The sequence below is a fragment of the Bombus fervidus genome, chromosome 5 (genome assembly GCF_041682495.2).
Source record: "Bombus fervidus isolate BK054 chromosome 5, iyBomFerv1, whole genome shotgun sequence".
Taxonomy (NCBI): Eukaryota; Metazoa; Arthropoda; class Insecta; order Hymenoptera; family Apidae; genus Bombus; species Bombus fervidus.
In genome coordinates, this window is record NC_091521.1 from 15,752,860 (window position 1) to 15,776,388 (window position 23,529).

Below are 23,529 nucleotides of genomic sequence, written 5' to 3' on the forward strand. Positions count from 1 at the left end.
CGCTGGCCAATTATGTCTGTTGTAATCTTCCAATCAATAATCTGTTGTTTTCTAAGAATTCATAACAACCGTTGTTACGAAACGACAATTGGACATATTATTGTGTGGGATAACGCGCGTGCAATGTGTTTCGATCGGATTTTATCTACAGGGCGAATATCGTGGGAAACTTGAGAAACCCAAGCGAATTTAATTAACATTATAATGTAAATGTAATTTTCCTATTACATCGTTGCTATTTCATAATTCTCGAAATGTTGTATTTTTATATTAATACTAATAGAAATCTCACTTTCTTCCTTTCATTCGAGAACTAATTAAACAATATCTAATATATAACGTAATTATATTATTCGCATAAAGATATATAACATAATATAATTTTTCTCCATGATATCCTTGAATAATTCTCATTTTGTGCTTCTTCAAATATTATATCTTTATCTTTCTGTATTTTCGAATAATATGTACAAAGTAAACATTTATTTCAAAAATGAATTAACTTTTATTTAATTTTCAGAAGGATCGATTCAAGTTCAGCCATCGAGGCCAAACCCTGAGCAATGGAGAGGTTCCGGCGTGCCGCACACCGTTCGAGAAGATAGCAGGTACAGGTGGAATTCCGGAAGTAGTACTATTCCGTACATTAACTTACATTATCGCGATAATGTTAATCCCTCTATCGAGTCTAACGTCGAGGTAAGTGTCGATAAAACGAGGCAACCGGAATCAACGCGCTTCCTTCGGTCGAACTCGAACAATTTCTGGAATCCCTCGAAGTTTCAACCAAGAAACTCAGGAAAGATAATCGACAAACAAAGCATGTTTCATGAACGATCAATTAAAAATGACCATCTAACCAGACTTAGAAACACGTCTCGTCGTCAACCTATAGTGCCAAAGAATTATAGCACGGTTTCAGGTGATTCTACTAAAGAATCAGTCAATTGGTTCTCAAAAACAGATCAGAGATTTAATGTAGGTTATAGACGCGTACCGCTTCCAAATTCGAGAATTTCGAACCTGAAGATAGCCACTAGAAGAAATTCCATGAAAAATGGACCTACGCGAGATTTGACGCGCGATAGTCCGTGGAGAAAGGCGAATGACATGTTGATGAATAATTCAGGATCCAATATCGTAACCTTGAGCCAGAATTCGAAATTCTCGGGTCAGGAGGAAGTGTTTTCGCTCACGCTGGACAAAAAGGTCGAGTCCACGACTGCGTTCGATCACGTCGCGGCCATCAGAAAGATCACAAGCATGTTGACTCGCAATCAGACTACCTCTAAATTACCTCTAGAAAACAAAAACGACGTAGGTATTCCGTCGACTCCATCTTTGCACAGCCATTCCAATCGTTATTGGAACTCCAAGCACTCCAACGGAACAAAAACTCGTCGTCCTCAAGGTTATTCCTCTAATTCGAACAAAAAGAATCAGAATAGGGTTCATTTAAATAAGATGCACGTCAAAAGGAACAATTCTTCTACTCCTAACACGAGCTTGAAGAATTGGCCCAATAGTGCCATTCAAAACGACGAAGATTTTCATAATTACGATCAATATACCACGATAGAAGAGGACGCGAAGCCAGAAGAGGTGGTTGAGAAACCATTTCCATTGAGAAATTCCACTTTCAATTATCACGTACCTGTTTCGAATCCCAATTTTCAAGAAATAGTTCACTGGTTGAAAATCCCCGCTTTTATGACGAATGGTAGCCATATAATAGAGAGTGATCAACTCAATAGTCCAATTAGCCTCGCTTTTGATCCAGTTTATCAAAATCTGGAACCGAATAGGCCTTCTAAGCCGAATATCGTTCCACAGCTCAAGCCTGGCTTCATTTATCCTCTTCGTCCTCCGAGTTATACCGCGGAGAAGGTGCCAATTTGGCCACCGAGTGGTCCATCGAGGAACAAGACTCAGAATCCTTTCGTTCACAATCCACAGACTCAGGTTTCTCAAAACACAGTTGTTCAATTAATAAATACAGACTCGAGCAAGCCAAATAGGACGACGCTTGGGACCAAAGTGCCTCCAGGAATTAACAGGCCAATTGCGTCTGGTCCTTCAAGTCCTTCGTCCTCTTTGACATCTTCAGGCTCTGGTTCGTATCCTCCTTTTACCTCATTAACCTCTTCAGGATCTGGATCGCACTCACCTTCGTCGATTCTCTCGCAATTGTATCCTTCCACTGCAACAACTTCGAAGCCGGGCCCGAACGTTCACATAGGCTTCACCTCTTACGAGGACACCGATAAAGTACCTGATCAGAAACCTCAGACTCCGGTGGTGACCTATGACCAGAGTTGTCCTACGATTCTAATAAACACTTACACGAGAATCAATAACACTATTCAAAGCAAAGAAGGCTGTAGCGACTTGAACATCATCATCAATTCCCAGGTGTTCAACACTAACGCCTTCAAGTCTACACCTTCTCCTCTGTCTGACCAATCGAATCCTGAAAATTATCAGGTTTATGGAGACTCAGACAAATATGGTAGCCAAATAAGTTCAGATACCAATTATCAAGCAATACCTATCTATCAACCCAGTTCTCCAGGATCTCAGTGGCCTCAGAACAGTTACTACGACTCCTCAAAATACCCACAGAACCAGAATCTTCAGCAGAACGACGTTTCCAACGTGGAGGTGATTCAGGATACTCAGATCAGTATTTCGAGTTCAGCTGAAGTTTCTCCTCCAGTCGAGTCTTCCTTAGATGCAGTGGAAGAATCTGGTCCGTTAAACGACAGTACAGGTTCTTCGGCACAAGTTGGCTCGGACGTTGGTCAAGCAAACGATTCTCCGGGTGTGAATTCATTAGTTCGACCAGCTTTGACACCGGCTGCGTCAAATCCTGGCTCCTTAGGGTCCACTAATATCTCTCCGGCAGGTCTAGGCACAGGATCATCTTCTACTCCAAGTCGTCCAAGTCATGACGACGACGACGACGACTTTGACTTGTCCCCGAGTGGTATCATGGATTCCATAGCTTCGGTGTTCACTTATTTCACGTTTGTCAATCCCTTGCATTATGGATTCTTCAGCTTGGCAGCTGCTCCTTTCACCGCTCTCGCAGCTGGAATGCTTGGTATCGTTACTTTTATCTATCCTTGGCTGTTCCCTGCTTCGTTTGGCTTTAGCAGGGCTAATAACAATAATAATGGGGATAGCCTTTGGTATAATATTGAAGAAGTGGTGATCCAGTCTTTGGAGAAGTATGGAAGGATGAACGAATGGAAGAGTAAGAGGAAGAAGAGGAAGAGATGAAACATTGGAGAGTTTCAGGTTCAGGTTCTCCTGATAATTTTTCATCATGCGAAGATTTAAGTTTGGCTTTTTTGAGACGATTTAGAAACTTGTGCGTCGATATACAGGGTAAGTTAGGATAGTTTCCGAAGAAACGAAAGGTGTCACTGTTAGAACCAGGTGGATGTTAGGAACATATGGCGTATATAGGATGATTCAATGGTGGAGTTTAAATAGGTCAAATGGTGGTCATAATTGCAAGTTACCAGTGCTAATGAATTCTCCTGCAAATACAGGTAGAATAATAAAATCTATATTCTATACGTTAGTTTTACAAATTACAAATTAGAATAACAAAATTGGGCAATAGGAATCTATAACCTACAGCTTTTCATTTGTCGATGCACTAGTATAATTTTTATGCATCTGTAGAAAATAGTTTATAAAACAAATTTCTGCTTAGAGCCCATTTTTAGTAGGATTTATGAAAATATAAATTTTCAGGAATATAAGTGGTCTGTATATAGAGAAATAAGGAAAATACAATTATTGGATCAACCTGTATATTGCATAATTATTAAAAGGTTTTCTTATACTAGAAAGTGTTAGAACCTCTAATATTTAATATCTTCAATACTAATAATTTTAAAAATAACTCTTAGATTTTATTTATTTTATTTATGAATCGTTTGAAGGGGAAAGGACATAGAATGGTATTTAGAGAATAGAAAATTAACCTCGCCAACAGTAGCTTTACTTAATTATGTTAATAAGTAAGTATACAGAGTACGAAGAGATTTCCTAGCAATAGAAACATACACACACAGAACAGTATTACAGTTGTACTTATGCTATACCTTTAATGATAATGATTTACTTTTGCATTACTTCGAATTACGTACTTTTTTTTAGAGTATGTAGGGCATTGCTAGTACTTGTGCCAGTGAATTGTAATTGAAATAAAACCATTGGAACGAACAAATTATGCGTTTCTTTCTTTCAATACAACCAACAATTTATCACATTTCATATGTCTTTCTTATCAGCAGAATATAGTTATCTTCATATACCTAAGAAATAGCCTTGTCAAATTCCAATCCTATATCCTAAAAATCATTTGCCATTACAATCATTGCAAAGAGATTATTGAAAACCACTGTATCATAAAATCCTTGAAAATTGTTAAAATAATACAATCTATTTTAACATAAAGATTAACAAAATAATCCTTTTCCTGAAATATTTCACAGACATATAGAAAGGTAAGAAACAAGCATCCATTGATCACTCTGCTAACTAAATTATTGCTATTTAATGTAATCTAAAAATATCTTGCCAATCTAATTTTCCACAAATTTGAAGTTTTAATTTTTCGAAAATCGACGTAATCTTTCGATCTTCTTTCAGTATCCGTTCGAACGACACGCAACGTCACCTGAAAGACATGCACCACATCGACCAGTCCTTAAGAACGGTGGCCACTCAATTATTAAACGTGACGAACCCCGAAGAACCACCAAAGATCCTCGACAACGTGATCAAGAGGCCCATTGCGAGTCAAAAACCAATCGAAAGGAACGAAGCCACTCCGATCAAAGAGATATACGTGAACAATGGTCCACCTGCTAATATTGGATTTGGCAGACCGATCAATTCCAAGTTCAACTACTTCGAGACGAGTCATCCAGGTCAAGCAATGGCCATCACCGAAGAAGAACTCGAGAAAGAATTAAGTTCAACGCGTCTGATGACCGCTTATAAGAATCATGCAACGACCACTGGTGGAATTTCCACGTGGATCCTTTTAAATCCACCGTCGACAACGACGAAGACGATGGAGATAGAAAAGAAGACGAAACAGCCGTTTCAAATGGAAGTGAAAATGACTGTGAAACCAACGACTTTGATGGAGAGAGTGGAAACCACTGAAAGAGTGACGGAGAAAGTTACCGTGCCCGTATCCACGACATTAGTCATGGATCAGTCTTCTACTACAAAGAAATCTGTCTCAGTCGACGCGAAGAAGAGCACCGAATCGAAACCAGAGAAAATTCTGGCCACAGAGAAGGTAGAGTCCATGCAGAGTACCACTTTGAAGGTTCCACAGACTACTGCGAATAATTTGGAGAATAAGGAGGCTGTTGTTAGTACCACGAAGAAGATACAGATTTTAAGAACGACACCTAAGCCTAAGATAGCCACCACGAAGACTACCGTATTATCTAAACCTTCTGGTTCAAAGCCTCCTAGACCTAATCAACAGAATAGGCCCAAGCCTCCTATGAGAAGAACTACTACCGTTAAACCGGATTCTGCGAAAAATGAGACTGCTTCTACTGGCAAGATAGAGAAGGTCACTTTCAGACCGATTCAAATGATCACCATCCCAAAGAACAAGGTAGAAAGCACCGAGAAGCCTATGTTCGTGACCAAGATCAAAGCGTCTATCGCGATGGACGCTCAGAAGACTAGCACGCAACCTTCTGCTTCTTCCACGGCCACCAGTTTAGAGATAACCACGACTCCTAAACCGACTACGATCGAGAATAATCTGGTGGAGGTGTCTGTGAAGCCGAAACCAGTTGGCACAAAGGTGAACAACGTATTGAAAGTACAATTGAAGAAGCCTCTGGACGAGACGACAAAGATCGAAGTAGAACCCATTAAGGTGAATGCTCCCGTGTTGAAGATCGAGAAAGTGGAGAAGAACGAGGTTAAGAAAGAAGAAGAAAAGGAAACAGAGAATATGGACAATACCAGGATAGATTTAATGAAGTTTGATTTTAATCCTGAACTGACCAAGATCAACGTAAACACAGAAGTTTCTTCGACTTCAGCGAGCACCACACAATCGACGACGTCCACTTCGACCACCAAAAGACCCAGGAACAATCCTAAGAGGAAGAAGAATAAAGTCAGAAGGCGTAAGCCAACTACATCCACCACTACGACCACTGTTTCTTCAGCGATATCTAGTACGACAGAGAACGATTTAATAGAGGAACCAATCGCTGAAAATGGTATACAGGAGTCGAAGATAGTACCTGAGACCAAGGTGGCTGGTAACTGGACGAAGACGAAGAAGAAGCCAGCTTCGACTCCCATTAGTATGCAGATTTACAACTTCCTGAGTCGAGAGGTGATGCCTAGTTTCGGAGTGATGTCTTTGGTGGGATTGGGACTTGGCCTGGCTTCTTACTTCTTGTATCCGCTCGGAGGAACCGTCACTAGGAGAAACTACGACGTTGAGCCTAAATATAAGTATAATTTCGACGAATACGGTGGAAACTATGGTCAAAGGGAAGAGGAGGTCTTGTCTAAAGTTCTTCAGGGTATGACAATCGACGAGAGCAAGTATCCTGGCTCGAAGGACTATGACAACAATTACTATAGGTACCAACATTATGACGGAGGTTACGATACTCAGCCAATCAAGAAAAGCGATCAAAGGTACCCTCCTTCATCCGCGATATATCGTCCAGAGAACACAGCGTCTATACATAAATATAAGAACACTGATTATCGTTATTCGGATAGTACAAGCACTCCAAATTACTATGACAGGCCTAAACATCGCGAGTACGTGGTTGGATCTGCCGCCCCTGGCACAGCCAACCGACAATTCGTTGTTGGAAGCATTCCCAAAGAGTACCCACCTTACGAAGAGAAGATTCCTTCTTTATCGACCCCAGGAAAGCTGGCTAACAGTTACGAGCCTACAGAAAGTGGGCAGCTACAGTTCGACCGCGATGTAAACCAGAACTTCAATTTTCCTGTGGGGTCTGCTCAAAACTATGGCCAAGTGCAGACAGCTAGACCAGATGACACTTACGAAGAAGTTGAGATCACACCTACCGCCGTTGCTGTGGAGCATGGACCTAGGTCTCTGAAGCTTAAACGGTCTCTCCTGGACTTGACGAAGGTATCTCCAACGGAAACACATCGTTCTAGAAGGAGAAGGGACTCCGTAATTCAAGTTATACCATCGAAACGACAATTGGAAGAGGAAGGGAAGGAGCAAGATTTGAGTAACGAAATCCTTAATATCATTGACTCAGCTATACCCGAAGAAGACTATACTCAGAAAAAGAAGAACAAGGACAAGGAAATGGAAGTTTTTGCGAATAAAAGAAGAAAAGAGAAAGAGGATGAAAGGAATCGACTGAAGGAATCCACCACTAACAGTCAGACTTTTAAAACGAGCACAGCCGCCCCTGTGGACGCTTCTACGGTTTCCACAGCAACGAAGGAGACTACCGAGTCTCCTACTTTTTCTACGAGTTCCACGGAAAGCGATTCTGAAAGTAACACGACGAATATTCCGAAATCGACCGAAAGCACCAGCGAGTGGATCGATCTGACCACGGCGAAGCCAGCCGAGCAGAACGGTTTCAATCTCTTCAGTTTCGTGAAGAAGATCGCCGAGATCAAGTTCAGGCTCGGTCTGACGCTCCTTAAACACGCCAGCGAGGGTTTTGCTAGATATCTTGGCCACGTGCAGAAGAGGATCAACGGAGAGGAGTGAATAGGCTCCTTCCAGGAGGCTGAATACAATGGACTCGAGTGGCGATTTACACTGTCACTAGGTCAGCACGTACCTTGTTCTTCGAGCACGCCAGGACATCGTCTTGAAAACAGAAATCCCTCGTATCTTAATATCTATTCGAGAATTTCGAGAGGGTGGAGACGATTTTCGGACGTTTTATGGTTGGAAAGATCTTTCCACGAGGGTGACTTTCTGTAGAATCTGAAATATCTTCGTCGTTTGTTTTTTCTTTTTTCTTCCTTGTTGGATATTCAGCGTTTTTTGTTTTTTTTTTTTTTTAGGGAAGAAATGTTCGTTTCTGGAGGAAGATGGTAATTGTTTGAGAGCAAGGCATTGTTAAATTTTTACAATATTGAGATAGCAGGATTGTAAGATTGGGGAAGAATTAGCATTTGACTGAAATTATGTATATTTTGTATTTTTGCGTAAGAGATTGGTATCTCTAGTTTTAATATTTTACGAAGATTCCTTTAACGTTCTTATAATATAAATATTTTGTATTATAATTTGATATTCTATATTGTATTAATATTACATAATATTCTATGAAGAGCGTTTCTTTTTGTTTGGAAATGAATATTTCTTCTTTGCTACGAAAATGATGAAGTTATTTTAGCTCGTAGAACCAGACAGCTCACCCTCTGTTAGTATAATACTCTGACGATGAAGAGAACTGCTCTTTCTATATGTTTTAAATAATCCTTATCGCGTAGAATCATAATCGTTGCAAACTTTCTTAGAAATGTTGCTTTATCTATTTATTAATCTATAGTTTCATTAAAATTTCTATCGTGCAATTGGGACCAAGAGAAGAGGAAGAGTTGTTCCCGAACGTGAATGAGAACGACAAGCTTTAAAAATAAATGTTAAGGAATAGGATTTCTCGCATAGAATCTATCTTCCATTAAAAGATATAATATTCCAAGAACGTTTTCCCCGAATTATAGAAACGTTCTCTAGGGAAAGCTAAAGGTTTTGATAAACTTTCAACGAAAAGTTCTATTTTTTTATTCTCCAAGTGACTCTTTCGTTCTTCGATCGTATCTTTCGTTGGTACTTATGCTTTTTATTAAGTATTAAAGCGAACGACGAAATGTAAAGTATGTTATAAATACACATATAATTAAATAAATAAATAATAAATAAGATGCATGTCTACATAATACCCTGACATGTGTGTATATGTTATATATACGAACAAAACTAGTAATAAAAATCTAATTTTTCTATCCGCAAGAACACATTCGTTTTTCTATGAGAAAATTCAACTAACCGCTACTAAACAATAGAACCTGATTAAAGTACAAATAAAAAGTAAAGCACTTACGGAATAGATACTTAAAATAATGTATATAGATCTATCATGTACATCATCGGATCTATCATGTACATTTTCTTAAACTCTACTATGTTAATTTACTTTTTCTATTTTCTATCCAATGTCTATTCTATTTTTTCTAAATTCTTTTTCTTACTAGATTCTCTAATTTATATCTTCTATTCTCATTCCTATTCCCACGAATTGTCAGAGAGTTTATTTCTCTAGATTGGTTTACCTATCGTAGTCTCGTTCCACGGACTCGATGTTCGTTCGTGGGATTGAGATCACGAATATTCGTCACTGAATCATCTTCATCGAGAAGCCTCGATCCGGAAGTCATTAGGTCCCTTCTTCGTCGGCCAAGAAACATGGGTATCATCATCGCCATTGTTGCCGGTAATATCCCTGCAGAGGGATACGAAATCAATTCCCTTAAATGTTAGTTTCGGATCTTAGTTTTTAATCTTCTCGTTATTTTCCGGATGTTTAACTTCTAAACTTTTAAACCATCAGTTTCCTTTTGCTTAAATTCTACGAACTCCAAAATCTCAAGTTCACAATTCGTGAATTTGTTCTATGTAAGGAACATGATAAATGACAATGTTTCTCTTCGTCTCTTCAACAATTTTGATCCATCTGTTGCTTTAAATAATCGCTTCTAAATGCACAATACTATTGTCGCTATGTCACCATATTAATTCTATTTCCTACAGACAATTCCTATGTTCTACTTCGCTAAAGTAGCTAGATAAATCAGTAACAAATGAGTAACAAACTTACCAGCACCGACAGCAGCCAAGACAGCAGAGCTAGATGCTTGATTTCCTAACGTGTTTCTGATAGGTCTCTTCCTTAGAATCATCGGTACCGTTTGCCTCTCCATTTCGTACTCTCTTCGGCTCTGGTCCACGCTCTTGAAGGTCTTCTCCACTTCCAGAAGACCCCCGTGCGATGTTGTCGTGTTTGTGCCGTTGATCGACGGTAACACCGTCAACCTGACCTAGGTAAACGATATTTCATCAAGCGACTGCCAGTTTCCGCTAAATATTAAAAAACCGAAGACAATGCGATATATATATATGGTGTATAGAATTTCAAAATTGCCCTCCTATAAGATACGGAAATATAAAAAATGTATCATGTTCTTCATCCGTGTCTTTGGGTCTTTAATGTCTTCTCCAAAATTCTCCTTTTTGCTTCTACTCTATTTTAGGTAGAATAATTCTCTTTCTTTCATTTCTCGCTTTTACTAATGAAACTTTGATTCTTTCACGGAATTTAATTTCGGGGATTACTCAGCTACGTTTCACAAACACGCAAATGATCTTTCGTTTACGCAAGCCTGGCTCACGTACTAATAAACGTGTTACGAATCGCGAGTTATGACGAAAAAGTGAAAGAATTGTTCTTCCCTCCTTCTGCGAGTTATTATATTGCAATTATTATTATAGGCGACTTTTAGTCGACTCTGTAACTCTATTTCATTCCTCTGCTAGAGCACACACGAAAGAGTCAAGAAAACAGTTATAACTTTCATTTAGTCAATCGATAACTTATAAAAGTTTATAAAAGTAAAGTAATATTTCATTTTAACGAGAAACACCCAAAGAACCTTTCCTACGCTCAAATTTTCTCAAACGTTTTCCCAAGTATATTAGAGAAACTTCTTTGATCATCTAGCCTAACCTGTCTCTTCGATGTGACCACGGCGATCGCTGGATCAGGTTCTTCCTCTTTTCTATCCACGCTCTTAGTAACGTTCTGTATTTGACCTATCGAGTCTATCTTCATCGACCTTTGTCTGGACTTGGAGTAGCCTCTGTTCGTGGACAGCAATACCCATTGCCCGTCCCCGTTTCCGGGATAACTCTGTGGATGATTGTTTACATATTGATACTGAGAGAATCCTGGTCTCTCCGTGGAAGGCCGCAGGCGATCGTCGAATCTCGTTGGAAAATCATGCCAATCGTTACTCTCCTCTCCTTGGTTTTTATCACCGTATCTATCCAAATATTGATAACTCGGTTTCGTTGGTTGAGGTCTGTTCCAGTTACTTGGGAAATTGGCTGGACGATTGTCAGTAATTATGTCGCTATGTGGACGGTCTGAATAATTGTTCCAAGACGGCCTCTCTGGAGGCCACTTTTGAGCCTGAGTTTCTTCAGGCTTTTCGGTATAGTAAGCAGGACGAGTTGTAGGCTTTTGCCACGGTTTCTCGTTGGTGTTCTCTGGCCAAGTTGGCTTTGGCTTTTCATACCTGCAATTCGAACGTGATGGTATAAGTTGCTTTGAGAAAATGAAAATGTTATTCGATTCTATACAATATGAAATATCTCTTTTAGAAGTTTTCTGAAGGCTGGTTTGTTAAATCCCTTGTTAAGTAGGGAATATATGTTTATCATTTCTGACGAAGCTGATTTAGCCTTTCAACGGATGGTCTGGTATTTACTTCAATTAGAATCACAATGTAGAGAATAGAAAATGAGCGACTTCAGAGCAAAATCACAGGCAAATTTACCATGGCTTATTGTTCTCGTAGATTGGCCTGACAGAGTAATCAGACGCCCAAGGTTTCCCAATGCTCGGTTTGTCCCATGGTTTCACTTCCGGCCAGGGCCGCTGCGTACTTGGAGTCGCTTGCCATTTAGAAATTTTGCTTTTCGACCATGGTATTGCTTCCAAAGTAACCCAGCCATTTCTATCTTCGTGGGAATTCGCCCCGTAATACTTGTTCCTCTTCAACGTGTCGTTCAACGTTGCGCTTAACTGAAACCGTCAATTACAGAATAATTGGTTAAAAAGCCTGTGACCGATTGTAATCTTCGTCTCTCATAAGCCAGAAAAATTCAGATTATAGAAAATTGCAATACTAAAATACGAATGTAACATCTACGACATTCTCTAGTTTTCTTTTTTTTTTCTTTTTTTGTTATGACACAATATTACACTCTTCGTCATTAACATAATCAACCATTAAACAATCTTATTAATTATCTTACCCCGTCTTCAGTGGACGTAGAATTTATAGTATCCTCCTCGTCCTTAATATTTTGATCGTAACTCGTATTAGTCGACTGTGTAGTAGTTTGATCATCCACCTCAAGGGACAGAGCTTCGGCAGGTTTCACGATCCTGAACGGATATCTTTGATACTTGTCCGTGCTGCCCTTGATCTTACTCGCGTACTCCTCCAGGAACTTGTTCAACACGTCCGGATTGAAGGTGGACGTCTCGAATCCGTTGATCGACTCGTCCTCGCTCCTGGGGAAGTCCTTGATCATTCTTCGGTTGCTGTTCTGAAAGACAGACTTTGCCTCCTGATGTAATGGACTTCGCGTGGTCGCGATCGGTCCGTCGAGTACCCTCAGACTTTCCCCCCTCGTCCTGAAAAGTTCGGATGCGTTCGTCTTCACTTTCGCGACGTATCTCGCGCTGCACTGCGAGCCCCTCAGGGTCAATGTCACCAGCAGTAGCAGGCAGATCGCTCCTCTCGCTGCCATCTGCAAGGATAAGAGGAGAAGAATGTACACGCTTTTGGTTTAGAAACGTTTTCCGCGGATATCGATCTGTTCGTGACGAGTAGACAAGGACATAAATGGTGTTTCTCTATTATGGATTGGGATGGTTATTCATCTTTTATTTATTTTAAGGAAAAACGGAACGATTTTCAGTTTGGAGTTATTAGAAGAGGCGTATTAGAGGATTTATTGGGATCCTTTGAGGAGCGGAAGGAGCGTATTTTGTGGAAATAAGACATTGGGAATTTTTGTATACGAGGTGTTCAGGAACAACGTCACTCTTTATTTATTTCTATTGGAAGAGATATTTTCAGAAATTTCTTAGGATTTTTTATTTAATTTATAGGAATGTTGGTTGTATCTTGTGGAAGTAAATGGGTACCTTTCCAGAAATTGAATATCAAGTAAGAAATTTGGCAAATAGCGAGGGAATACGTTAGGATTATTAAACCTGTAAATAAATTCTTTGTTAATTGGAAGCTTTTTCGCGGGACACTTTGAAACTACCAGTAGAGTGGTTTGAAGATAACTTTTTCTGTACGAAAATAAAGTTTGAGAGTTGATAAATAGTTAAAACATTTCTAAAAACACGAAATACAAATAAGAATACAATGGTAAATAAGAAGAGCCATGCTAACTATCATGGAACATTCGTCGCAAGAAGATGAGACCAAAAATCATCGATCGTCCCATTACAGATAAACGAGAGTGGTCCATGAAACATTCATCATTGCGTTACAAACAAACAGAACCATTAAATTAAAAAAAAAAAGCAGACCAAAGACCATCATGCCTTAAAAAAAGAAAAAAAAAAAATGAATCGCGAGAAGGATCATTCCTAAAAAATAGCGATCTACTCGAAAGCTACCAAAAATAATAAACAAAGAAAAAAAAAAAAGGTTAAAGATAGAGAACCAAAAGTGAATCACGTCGCGACACTAACCGTTTTCGAAGGTCTTCGTCCAAGTTCTGCAATCCTGGCAGCGACTTTCGGCTGCAGCGAACCAACGAACGATCGTAGGATCGGTTGGAACGAAGGGCAGCCAGGAACCCGTTAGGAGACCACGAAGTAACCAACGTGAACCGAAAGGTAGCTGAACCGCGCGTCGACCTCCACTGTTCAAGGTCCGAGATGGCTCTGTCGCGGAGACGTTGCCCTCGTTTGCTTTTAATCCAGGTCCCCACTTCCTGAACACCTGGTCCATTTTGCGTCTCGCTCGTGCAACCACGTGCTGCAACAAGCTCGTCCACGCTCCGTACGCTTGGTCACCTGGAGAACGGACGTGTCGGTCGCGTCCACCATTCTTCTCTTCATCTCGTATCTCTGTTCTTCTAGCTGCTGATAATTGTCAGCTGGGCATCTACGCGAGGATTTGGCGAGCCAACTGACACAGATCTTCGTCTCATGCAGTTTCGACTCGTAGCTTTTCTTTTTTCTTAGTTTCGTTGCTTTACATCTCTTCGATAAATTACGTTTGGTAACGTTTTCAAGTTGCCTATCATCGGCGTAATAACTTTTTCAAGCTGAGCGTTCCTCGTACACTACTTTTCCTCCATCGGAATTACTATCCTTCAACGTCATTTGTCCTCTTTTTGTTGATAAAAGCAGGATCATGACAACGCGGTTATCAGTACCACCCGACGTATATAGTAGTCGTTGGAGTATTTCGTAAACAAAGCAGCTTCTGTCTACGCTTCATTTTTTAAATTGTCTTCGTAGAAATAAATATTCGCAGTTTAGTTGTCGCATAGACACGCGATAACGAACGAAAGCCTTCGATCGATAAGAGGCGGCCGCAATATCCGAAACTACTTGGCAGACGCCTGTGCGTGACAATGGGTCGATACGTCTTTCTTTTTGGAAAAGAAGAGAATGAATATTTAAGTCGCCGACGCTTTCCAGTTCTCGACAATTTTCAATTTTCCATACTTTTTAACGGATATCGTAAAACGTCGAGCGTTAGGTTTCTCGTAAGTTTCAGGGGATTTCAAGGAGCAGAACCATGCAGTCCGCTTCCTCGGCTCTTGTTGACTTCAAGGTGCGAATAGAATCGCGAGCTAGGGTTCGTCACGCACTAATTGTTTCCAGCGTGGACAATCAACGGCTACTTTGCACGGTGGTTTTTCTGGTTATGATTCGGAATGTCAGCCGTTCACGCTGGCGGCGTTCTCCATTTTTCTCAATGAACAATTCTTGTCGATTCATAGATATCTTGCCAGTAAATGCGTTTTGTTGATCGACGATCTTTAAAAACCGGTTCCTTCACACTGACACTCGCTATCGAGCTTCCTCCAGACCATAAAAGTATCCACGACGTTGAAGAAGGCCTTGATCAACAAAGTTCCAACGAAAATGGTCACTCTCCGCAACGATCCTTCAAATTTAAAAGAAAATTAAACTCATAATATCAATTTCCGAAGAAATCTCTGACAAAAATGCACTCTAAAACTATTGGGTTGGCAACTGATTGCGGATTTTGTCAATACCACCTAATGACAAAATCCGCAATCACTTAGTTGCCAACCCAATAGCTCCTAACGTTAAGAAATCCGAAGATCATCGAAAGATGAGAATGAGAATTGTGTTCTTTCCGATAGTAAAATTCGATTCTAAAAATGAGAATCCTTTAACACGGATTTCTAATAAATACAGCAGCACAAGACGAATCCTTTTAACCAGAGAATTAAACCGTGATATTAAAAAGTGAATCGATTCGCAATGAAAATAGTTTGGATATATTCAGCGGCTCTTCCGCTTTCATAGTGGCGTTTACAATGGTACGTTAGTAGAGGGAGAAGATGGCTAACGTCGATAAAAGTCCCCTGCTATTGTTTCACAGACGAATTTCGTCGTCTTGCCATATGGAATTCGTTCATCGATTAAGGACACAGGGAAAAAGGAGTAGAGGAACGAGCATGACGATGTTCATGCTCGATAAATCACCAATTCCTTGCTGTTTTATAGTCAGAGGGAGTCGATCGTTTCGCTGTTTTTGCGCTTTCTCGGCACAGAAACCCCGTGAGTTTTTCCCCTTTTTTATTTCTTGTCACACCATGAAATTCTTACACCTTGCTCCGCCAGTGAAACGTCTCTAACGTTTTCCGTTTTACGAGCAGTTTCCGTACCACGTGCCCGGATTTTCACATTTTTGCATCCTCGACCCACAAACCTCCCGTTAATTTCTTTCTTCCAACAGGAATTTCTTAGGTCAGGTCAATGATTCTGCAGGATTCTCTTAGAGAATTTCTTACCTGCTTCGTTCTCGGTCCATCAAACACTTATATTTTACCAACTATCTTTTCTTCCTCTTTTTATTACAAATATTTTTATTAGAAATATTTTTCTATAGCGTCGCTACGAATTTCAACAAATTCCATAGCATCGATAAACGGTAAATTGATTTTTCTTCGTTGGTCGGACGCGAAAGCTCCGGATCATCGACTCGACGTGGATTTTTGGAAGATACAAAGCACAATGGAGATACAACGGAAGAAGGAAAAATGCTAGAAGATCAAAAGTTTGAATTTGATATTAGGAAATTCATTCTATGAAAGATACTGAAACTTCGAGTTTAAGCTGTTGGAAATTTCCCATGATTTTTAAAGAGACTCGAACGGTTTTCGAAACTTTCCGAAAGATTTGATAGAAACTCGAAGAATCTTCGTATTATCCCGAAGACGAAGATCGTTCGATTCCACTGGACTTCCGATGGACGCGCAACGAGCCAGGATTTTTCCCTTCCGATTCCGGTCTGACGGTGCGGTCGCTTGGCCTACTCGAAACCGGAATTGGGTCGTTCTCCGGCGTAGATAACCGCGAAAACGAGCAGCAGGACGCGCATTGGAAAAAGGAGAGAACAGACGACTGTCAAGTGCAGGGATCGTCTACTTTCGTTGTCGGCCGACCCAAACGGAAGGGGAATATCGTGTGCAGAAACTCGTGACTCGTGTGTCGTGTGTCCTGTGTTTTTTTAACAAACCGACGGATTTTTCTAGAATTGCGAGAAACATCGAAGGAACTACGCGACGAACAAAAATTTTGATATCGTAAAAATGAAAAAGTGACCAACATTTGTAAATGAAACGTTTGTGACGTTTTGCGATTGATCTGGAAAAATTGTTGATTGAGATTCTTGAGAAATTATCAATCGACGCTAGAAACTCATAGTTCTCTTTTTCTAGCATTTTACTCAAGTTTTATCTTTTTATCGTTTAAAAACAATTTATCCGATACTATTTTAAATAGAATACAAAAAGGTCTCGTTTTCCTTTCAAACCAAAGACAAATGTTTATATCTGTTAGCGCAAATAATAATCTTTTACGAATTGTTAATAGATCAAAATTATTCCATTAGTTTCTCTACCGTTAAACGGAATATAGTTAAACACAAGTTGCGATTATTATTTGAGCTTTCTCAATGAAAAATGAGATTCCTTAATAAAGAATACTTTAACCTATTAATTAAGATGTCTTTTGATCAGAGTAATTAGAAATTGGCGAACGTGAATCAATGTTGGTCAAGTCGGTAAATAAATGTGCTCGTACCTGTGGTATAAAGTATGTCAAGTAATTTTGTAAATGTAAATAGAATATATTAAAATAATTTTTAATGAAGATGACACGGTGTTTTAAAATAGCAGAAAATTCTCAAATATACAAATCGAATATAAGATGTGGCAATTAGATATCGACGATCGAAATGACAAATTCTTAAAGCTTTTGCTTTGTCGCAATAACCCTGATTATTTATAAATTTAAGACATTAAATTACACGTATATATATAAGCTACGAGGTGCAATTGATCTTTGAAAGAAAACGGAACGAAAGTTTTAGACGAATGTTAATTAAAAGGCGACAGTCACGATGACTATTCGGACACGAAGAAGTCGTGCACGGGATTGGTATTGTACGGGTTTATCTTGTATCTAACATCTGCTTTAACCAGTTCCTGGGCACGACTTGACCTCTGTTTGAAACAAGGCCAGACTCTCGCCGCTCGCTGATAAAACTCGCCTTAGAAAGTCTTTTCACCCCTTTCCGCTCTTTGCTCAGATTCCGTGAAGCCGTGTAATAAAACATTTTTCCTTCCTATTTTACGCCTCGCCCGTAGAAATCCAACCAGCTGGTCGGTTTTTTCCTTAACGATCCATTTGTTTTACCGATCGACTTCCTGTCCCTGGTTACGACACTTATCCTTGAACCTCTTCGTCTCCTTCGCGAACATCACGATTTACTTTTATTATTTCATGGTCGAATCGTTCAAATTGATTTGGTTGAGTATTTGCTTATTTTATTTACTTTACTTATTAATTAAGGGAACTTGTATTTGTGGATATTTCGATAGGAGGATCACAGGAGATTGAAATTTCTGAAAATTTCATTCCTTCGCGGTAGGGATAAAATCAGAGATTTAAAAATTCCACGTTCATCTCTGGATGAATCTTCTAACCTACTAAAATCGCCAGCTCTCTTATAGCTACGTTTCACTGCCAGTATAATATACTAAGAGTATAATAAAATGAATAATACTCGAAACTCGAGAGTTTTAGCGTCTGACAGATGAGACGACTTGAAAATTTTAAATCCACTTACGAACGACTTTTATAGCCCGATAGAACCGTCGTAATCGTAAGCTAGATCCACGTACAGAATCGTTAGAAAATTTCACACGTGTACAATCCAATAAGCCGATGATCCTACGAAACTACAAGGTCGACGTATAGGCAAAGTTGTACCATCTGAAAGATCGCCTAATTGATCGTGAAAATGTCGAGATACGTCGTTAACAGTTGAAATTTCCAGGACTTAACGAGCGAGGAACGGTGAAACCAGGGAAAAGTGTAGCTGGGAAACGCGTTAAACGATTATTTCTTTCATTGCAGGTTTTATATGCGGCCAGCGTGAAAAGTGTCCCAGAATCCATCCGAGAAATCCGATATAACGTGGCCGGTTACGTGGGTCTATTCTATGAGTTTCGTGACTTCTCGCGTTAACACGCGTTCTCGACGTTAAAAACCTTTCGTTATTGCCAAGTGTACTTTCCATGGAAACTGGTTGTCGATGCGTGAATATCGTCCCGACATCTAGGCTATCCCCTTTCGCGGTTCTTCTTTCTTCCTTATTTTTCCCGCCACTTTCGTTCCGACCTCGCCAAGATGTTAACGTACCGATAATGAAAACAAGTATTAAGCAGACAGAAGACAAGCTGCTGACAATCGTAATTATCCGATCGCCTAGAAACCGCCGATGAACCTTCTGACGATGAACTCACTTACACAGGCTCGCGAAAATACTCGAACGCTTATGGTTATCCTTTGATGAATCCATTTGACCAATTCGAAGATACAGAAACGCAACGTGACATACGAAAGTATAAATAAAGTATCCAAAGTAGAGTACTTATTATAATATTCAGTAGATGAAACGAATTTTTTCCCGCCACTTTCGTTCCGACCTCGCCAAGATGTTAACGTACCGATAATGAAAACAAGTATTAAGCAGAGAGAAGACAAGCTGCTGACAATCGTAATTATCCGATCGCCTAGAAACCGCCGATGAACCTTCTGACGATGAACTTACTTACACAGGCTCGCGAAAATACTCGAACGCTTATGGTTATCCTTTGATGAATCCATTTGACCAATTCGAAGATACAGAAACGCAACGTGACATACGAAAGTATAAATAAAGTATCCAAAGTAGAGTACTTATTATAATATTCAGTAGATGAAACGAATTGAGATAAAGTTTGAAAATATACTGGGTGGCCGGCGAGTCGATCGCTACGATTTTCCATTTCCTTTCTGGATTTCGACGTGAAATGTTTTGAACCAAAAGTTAGCGTTTTTCAAACGGCTACAAATGTCGATACAAGGAGTTTAGGTTTTCCTCTTACTGATTAACTCTCGTTCGAAATATCCCTTTTGCCAAATTATCCGGTGTTTGAAATATCGTGGCTACCGATTCGCGCGCCACCCTGTACGTAGAAATTACAAGATATTTGTAACATTCGTATCATGCGCGATGGTAATGATTTGATAGAAACTCAAATAGTCAAAAGTTGATAGAAACGATAAGAAAGATTTGTACGCTTAAAATAATTTACCTCGTCGTTAATAATAAATGGTGTATTTTGATGTTAACGACGCGATGATTTAACAAAGATGTAGCCTTGTATATCTTACGTATAGGGTGACTCAGGAATAATACGGTACGTTTGATAAATCGTTCGGCGAACGGTGCAATGATAGAGTGAAACGTTTTTCTGTTCTTTCTGAAACGAGTTGGTGAATTTGAGCGAATGGGAACATATCGGAAGACCTGTGTTTTAGGACAACAGGCTACCAGAATTCGTACTATAAACGAAACCTTCTCTACAATTAATTTTAGACGCCAAAGTGTTGCAAGAACACGTTGTCGAAATCTTTCCGCAGCGTCCCCTTCGCCCACGCCTCAGCTGGAACTAAACGAGTACTTTGTCAACGGCAATTGGAGTAAGGCTGACGATTAAGAGACGAATTTCACCTTCACGCTTTTTAGAGAACACGTCGACTCTAGTTTCTCGCATGTTAAAGACGCCGAATCGCCGAAGATCCTGTTTAGTGTAACAGACACACCGCTGTAGAACATCTTAAACACATCGACCATCTTTCGTTCTACGAAATACGCCAACGCAGAATGGACCGACAGATTATTACGACGAAACTCTTATTCCTCGTCTTGTTGCTATTCGCAAGCTCAGTTCGCGCGAAAGATCAGGAAAAATCAAACAACTTGACTCCGAAGGAGGCGGTGAAGCCAGTGGAAGAATTCGTCGAGGAGTCCTCCACCGAAGACCAATTTTCGTTGGAATCCGCGACGACCACAGAGTCCGCCACAACTGTGCAGACCTACCGGAAGCTGACACTGTCCATCAATGGGAGGAAAAACATTTCCAGAGAATTCAGACCCAGTGTACATCTAGGTGTGGTATCGTAATTTTAAGTGAATGCGTAACAGAGAGTTTGAGCGAAAGATTCGTGCGAAACGATAGTGAATCGAACGGATGTTCGATAGCAAGTGAGTACAGATTCGAAGAATGTTGCGCGTGTGAATTGGGATGTATGGACACGTGTAAATTTGATTGAGATGAGCGTTGTGAGATCTTCAAGCTATCTTCGATCCTCAGATCTTTACATTTCCATTTTGTTCTTATTGCAACAAACGGAAACTTATCTGTCGCTATATTCGTAATTCCAATATTCAACGAACCATTCGATGCTACGCTTAACAATTTTTCTACATAGGTGAAATTAAGGAATCCAGAATCAGTAATGTTCCCTTCAACGCTGTTCATCATTTCAACTTCGACAATGGAGTGGATCCTGGCTCGTATCACCAACATTTGAAAGATTTCCAAATAGTTTTCCAGCCTACGGCGAAGACTCTGCAAACTCTTCAGGCTGGTAATCGAGGCAATTCTTATCAGAATTTATTCGAAACTGTCGTTGCACCGACTGAAGAGAGTAAGAAAGATGGGACGACGCAGAATAGTTACGTCAAATTTCAAGACGATGGGTTGGATGCTGTCAGGATCGAATACGACGACTCTTCGAAGGATCAAGCTTTCCATCAACAGTTCTCTCATTCGGTTACGGAAAATATGGGCGCGCAGTACGACTCGACGGATCAACAAATCTTCCAGAATTTAGAGAAGCCTGTGTTCGAACAGCAAACGTCCACCGTTTGGGGAAAACCGTCAAAATTTCAGGGTGAAAGTGAGAAACACGAGGGAAGCTTTTCAAAACCAGAACTAAACGCCGATCCTTTAAAGATGTCACATTATACTGGATTTTACGATCATCAGAATCAGCAACAGTCGAATCTACAAAATTTCGAGTTATTCAGGAAGCCGAGTAACGGGGTGGTCTATGTTCAGGAGTCGTCGTTTCTCACAACTAAGAAGTATCCTTATCCTATTTATCAGCCACACCGTGGATATCACCAGGTTGATTTTATTAATGACGAACGTCCGTCTTATCCTGTTAAGAAAAGGTGAGCGTCCCATCGACTTTTCACTTTTCTTTCGCTTTTGAAAATATCTTCCAAGCTGCTACTTCTCCTCTAGATCGGTGTTCTCTTTTAAATCGCGATTCCCTACTACAATAGCCAAAAATAATTTAGACATCACACAACTTCATTCATATTATTTGTAAAGAGTGAATGAATGTTCGCCGCGATGAAAATTTTCTAGATATTAATGGTCACGTTAAGACGAGCGAGCGTTGAGAATTTTCAAAGTAAAATTAAAAGCAACAATACCTCGAGAACTGTACCGTTTCCAGCGGATATCTTTTTCACGAGAAAAAGTACGCTTGTACCTTTCTTGGTCTGTCAGCTTTGCGACGCCAAAATTATTGTTCTCCTTTCAGTTCCTGCAACAATACCAAAATTCCTGAATACATCAAAATAGCTGCTTTATTATTAGGTTGGCAGCTAAGTGATCTTGTCATTAGATGGTAATGTAAAATCACTTAATTGCCAACCCAATACTTGAAAGATATTATTCGCTCACGAGATTCTCTTCACAGAGTGTCCACCTGGAAAAAGATCTTCCATCTGATCGGCGCTATTCTGCCTCTCGGTCTGCTCATAGCTGCTCTGACTCCAAATGTCGTAAAGGTCGACAACACTACGTGAGTGCACTTTCGTTTTTTTCCGCTCCAGAAGCGCGTCTACTGGAATTCTAATCACGAACGAAACCCTTTAGCCAGCCTAACATCGTTTTGTCCAAGTGGAGGGTCGCTGACCTTCCAGTGGAACATAAACACGCGAGGTTCACGGATCCCTTCAACGACTGCGAGGAAAGATCCATTTGTGATATGATCTTGGCTGGCGGTGATGCTGGATCCACCGTGTTGCAGAACATTTTATGGAACCTGGCGACGAGGTAATTGTTCGATTATTAAAAATTAAGAATAAATGGAAGAACAGGATTTTGGGCAAAGGTCGAGTAATTTTATTTATACTTGTGATCGTGAAACTTACGTCGTTATTTATGTATATTAATTGAAGATTGGATAATTGTTTGATCGTTTGGAGTAAATTTGAGAGGAAAGTTTTCAAGACGCATAGAAAAACGTGAAATGTAAGTTTAATCGTGAGATTCGCCTACGAGTTCCTGTGAATCCTTCACTGTATAATTCTTCAATTATTTGGAAAGTTGCGAACAGAATATCGGGGATATTTCACGTTGGGAAAATTAAAAATAGAATTTAGCGAAATATCGAACGATTTCGTTTATAATCGCGGTTGCAAGACTTGCGTAGAATTTTTGAAAACTAAGAAGCAGCGACAAGTGATAGTAAGCATAACGTTTAGTAGGTTAAAAATCGCTTTATTAGCTCTACAAAACGTCTTTCGTTTACTCTGAGCCGATTCATCAGTGGATTTTTAATAGCTTGTCAGCCAGTTAATGGCGTCTATGCAATTAGTAAAGTGGAACAGCGAAGGCGATGTTTAAAACGCGCGTGAGTTATCCGTTCGGAGACAATTTTTGTTTCTCTGCGTACCGAATAAAAAAAAAAAAAAAAGAATAAATAAAAGAAGAAGAGATAATTTATTTGTAAAGAACTGTTCCAACTTTTTCCAACGATTTCTAAAATATGAAAAAGAGAAAATTTCTCTTTTATTTCATTTTTAGAAATTTGAAGATTATTTATAAATTCTTAACTGTATCGTTGTGCTTCGATGTAATGGATTTTTTTTATTGTTAGAACATCGACAACGATGGCGAAAGAGAGCGGACTTCACGATGTTTTCGAGGCGGTGAAGAAAAGGGATTGTACCAACGTCCTTTGTTAATCCTTTCTTTAATTTGCGATGAGAAATATAAAACCGGAC

At 39.8% G+C, this 23,529-nt stretch overlaps 5 protein-coding genes across 7 annotated transcripts in view; 3 read left to right on the forward strand and 2 right to left on the reverse strand.

Moving 5' to 3' along the window:
* Positions 1 to 2,815, reverse strand: part of Wbp2 (WW domain binding protein 2) — a 133,451-nt gene extending 130,636 nt beyond the window's left edge. Inside the window, exon 1 of the mRNA XM_072003091.1 lies at positions 2,812 to 2,815. The gene's annotated coding sequence lies outside the window, so the exon portion shown is untranslated. The remainder of the gene's footprint in view (positions 1 to 2,811) is intronic.
* LOC139987105 (uncharacterized) overlaps positions 1 to 8,955 on the forward strand; it is a 25,756-nt gene extending 16,801 nt beyond the window's left edge. For both annotated transcript variants that reach the window (XM_072003014.1, XM_072003013.1), the window contains 2 exons: positions 521 to 608; positions 4,669 to 8,955. In XM_072003014.1, the coding sequence (XP_071859115.1) occupies positions 521 to 608; positions 4,669 to 7,786 (3,206 nt within the window). In that variant the 3' untranslated portion in view covers positions 7,787 to 8,955. The remainder of the gene's footprint in view (positions 1 to 520; positions 609 to 4,668) is intronic.
* LOC139987109 (uncharacterized) lies at positions 615 to 3,672 on the forward strand. Its single transcript, XM_072003017.1, has one exon. The coding sequence runs from the start codon at positions 823 to 825 to the stop codon at positions 3,280 to 3,282; it is 2,460 nt and encodes an 819-aa protein (XP_071859118.1). The 5' UTR covers positions 615 to 822; the 3' UTR covers positions 3,283 to 3,672.
* Positions 8,909 to 22,329, reverse strand: LOC139987119 (uncharacterized). 2 transcript variants are annotated; one of them, XM_072003044.1, is made up of 8 exons: positions 22,202 to 22,329; positions 21,949 to 22,061; positions 13,590 to 15,021; positions 12,128 to 12,628; positions 11,647 to 11,894; positions 10,815 to 11,385; positions 9,909 to 10,128; positions 8,909 to 9,533 (listed from the first exon to the last, which is right to left on the reverse strand). In XM_072003044.1, the coding sequence occupies exons 4-8, from the start codon at positions 12,626 to 12,628 to the stop codon at positions 9,364 to 9,366; spliced, it is 1,710 nt and encodes a 569-aa protein (XP_071859145.1). In that variant the 5' UTR covers positions 13,590 to 15,021; positions 21,949 to 22,061; positions 22,202 to 22,329; the 3' UTR covers positions 8,909 to 9,363. The 2 variants fall into 2 exon arrangements, with proteins under 2 accessions (XP_071859145.1, XP_071859146.1); XM_072003045.1 differs by having other exon boundaries at positions 9,397 to 9,533; positions 9,909 to 10,123.
* On the forward strand, positions 19,798 to 23,529 carry LOC139987128 (uncharacterized). Its single transcript, XM_072003066.1, has 5 exons — positions 19,798 to 20,611; positions 20,934 to 21,681; positions 22,218 to 22,322; positions 22,397 to 22,576; positions 23,403 to 23,529. The coding sequence occupies exons 1-5, from the start codon at positions 20,326 to 20,328 to the stop codon at positions 23,488 to 23,490; spliced, it is 1,407 nt and encodes a 468-aa protein (XP_071859167.1). The 5' UTR covers positions 19,798 to 20,325; the 3' UTR covers positions 23,491 to 23,529.

Coding starts and splice junctions, on each gene's coding strand:
- LOC139987109 (XM_072003017.1), top strand. CDS start 823: ATGTTTCATGAACGATCAATTAAAAATGACCATCTAACCAGACTTAGA.
- LOC139987119 (XM_072003044.1), bottom strand. CDS start 12,628: ATGGCAGCGAGAGGAGCGATCTGCCTGCTACTGCTGGTGACATTGACC. Junction 10,129..10,814: donor TGGTCACATCGAAGAGACAG/GTTAGGCTAGAT, acceptor TCGTTTACCTAG/GTCAGGTTGACGGTGTTACC. Junction 9,534..9,908: donor CTTGGCTGCTGTCGGTGCTG/GTAAGTTTGTTA, acceptor ATCCCTCTGCAG/GGATATTACCGGCAACAATG.
- LOC139987128 (XM_072003066.1), top strand. CDS start 20,326: ATGGACCGACAGATTATTACGACGAAACTCTTATTCCTCGTCTTGTTG. Junction 20,612..20,933: donor CAGACCCAGTGTACATCTAG/GTGTGGTATCGT, acceptor TTTTCTACATAG/GTGAAATTAAGGAATCCAGA. Junction 22,323..22,396: donor GTAAAGGTCGACAACACTAC/GTGAGTGCACTT, acceptor GAAACCCTTTAG/CCAGCCTAACATCGTTTTGT.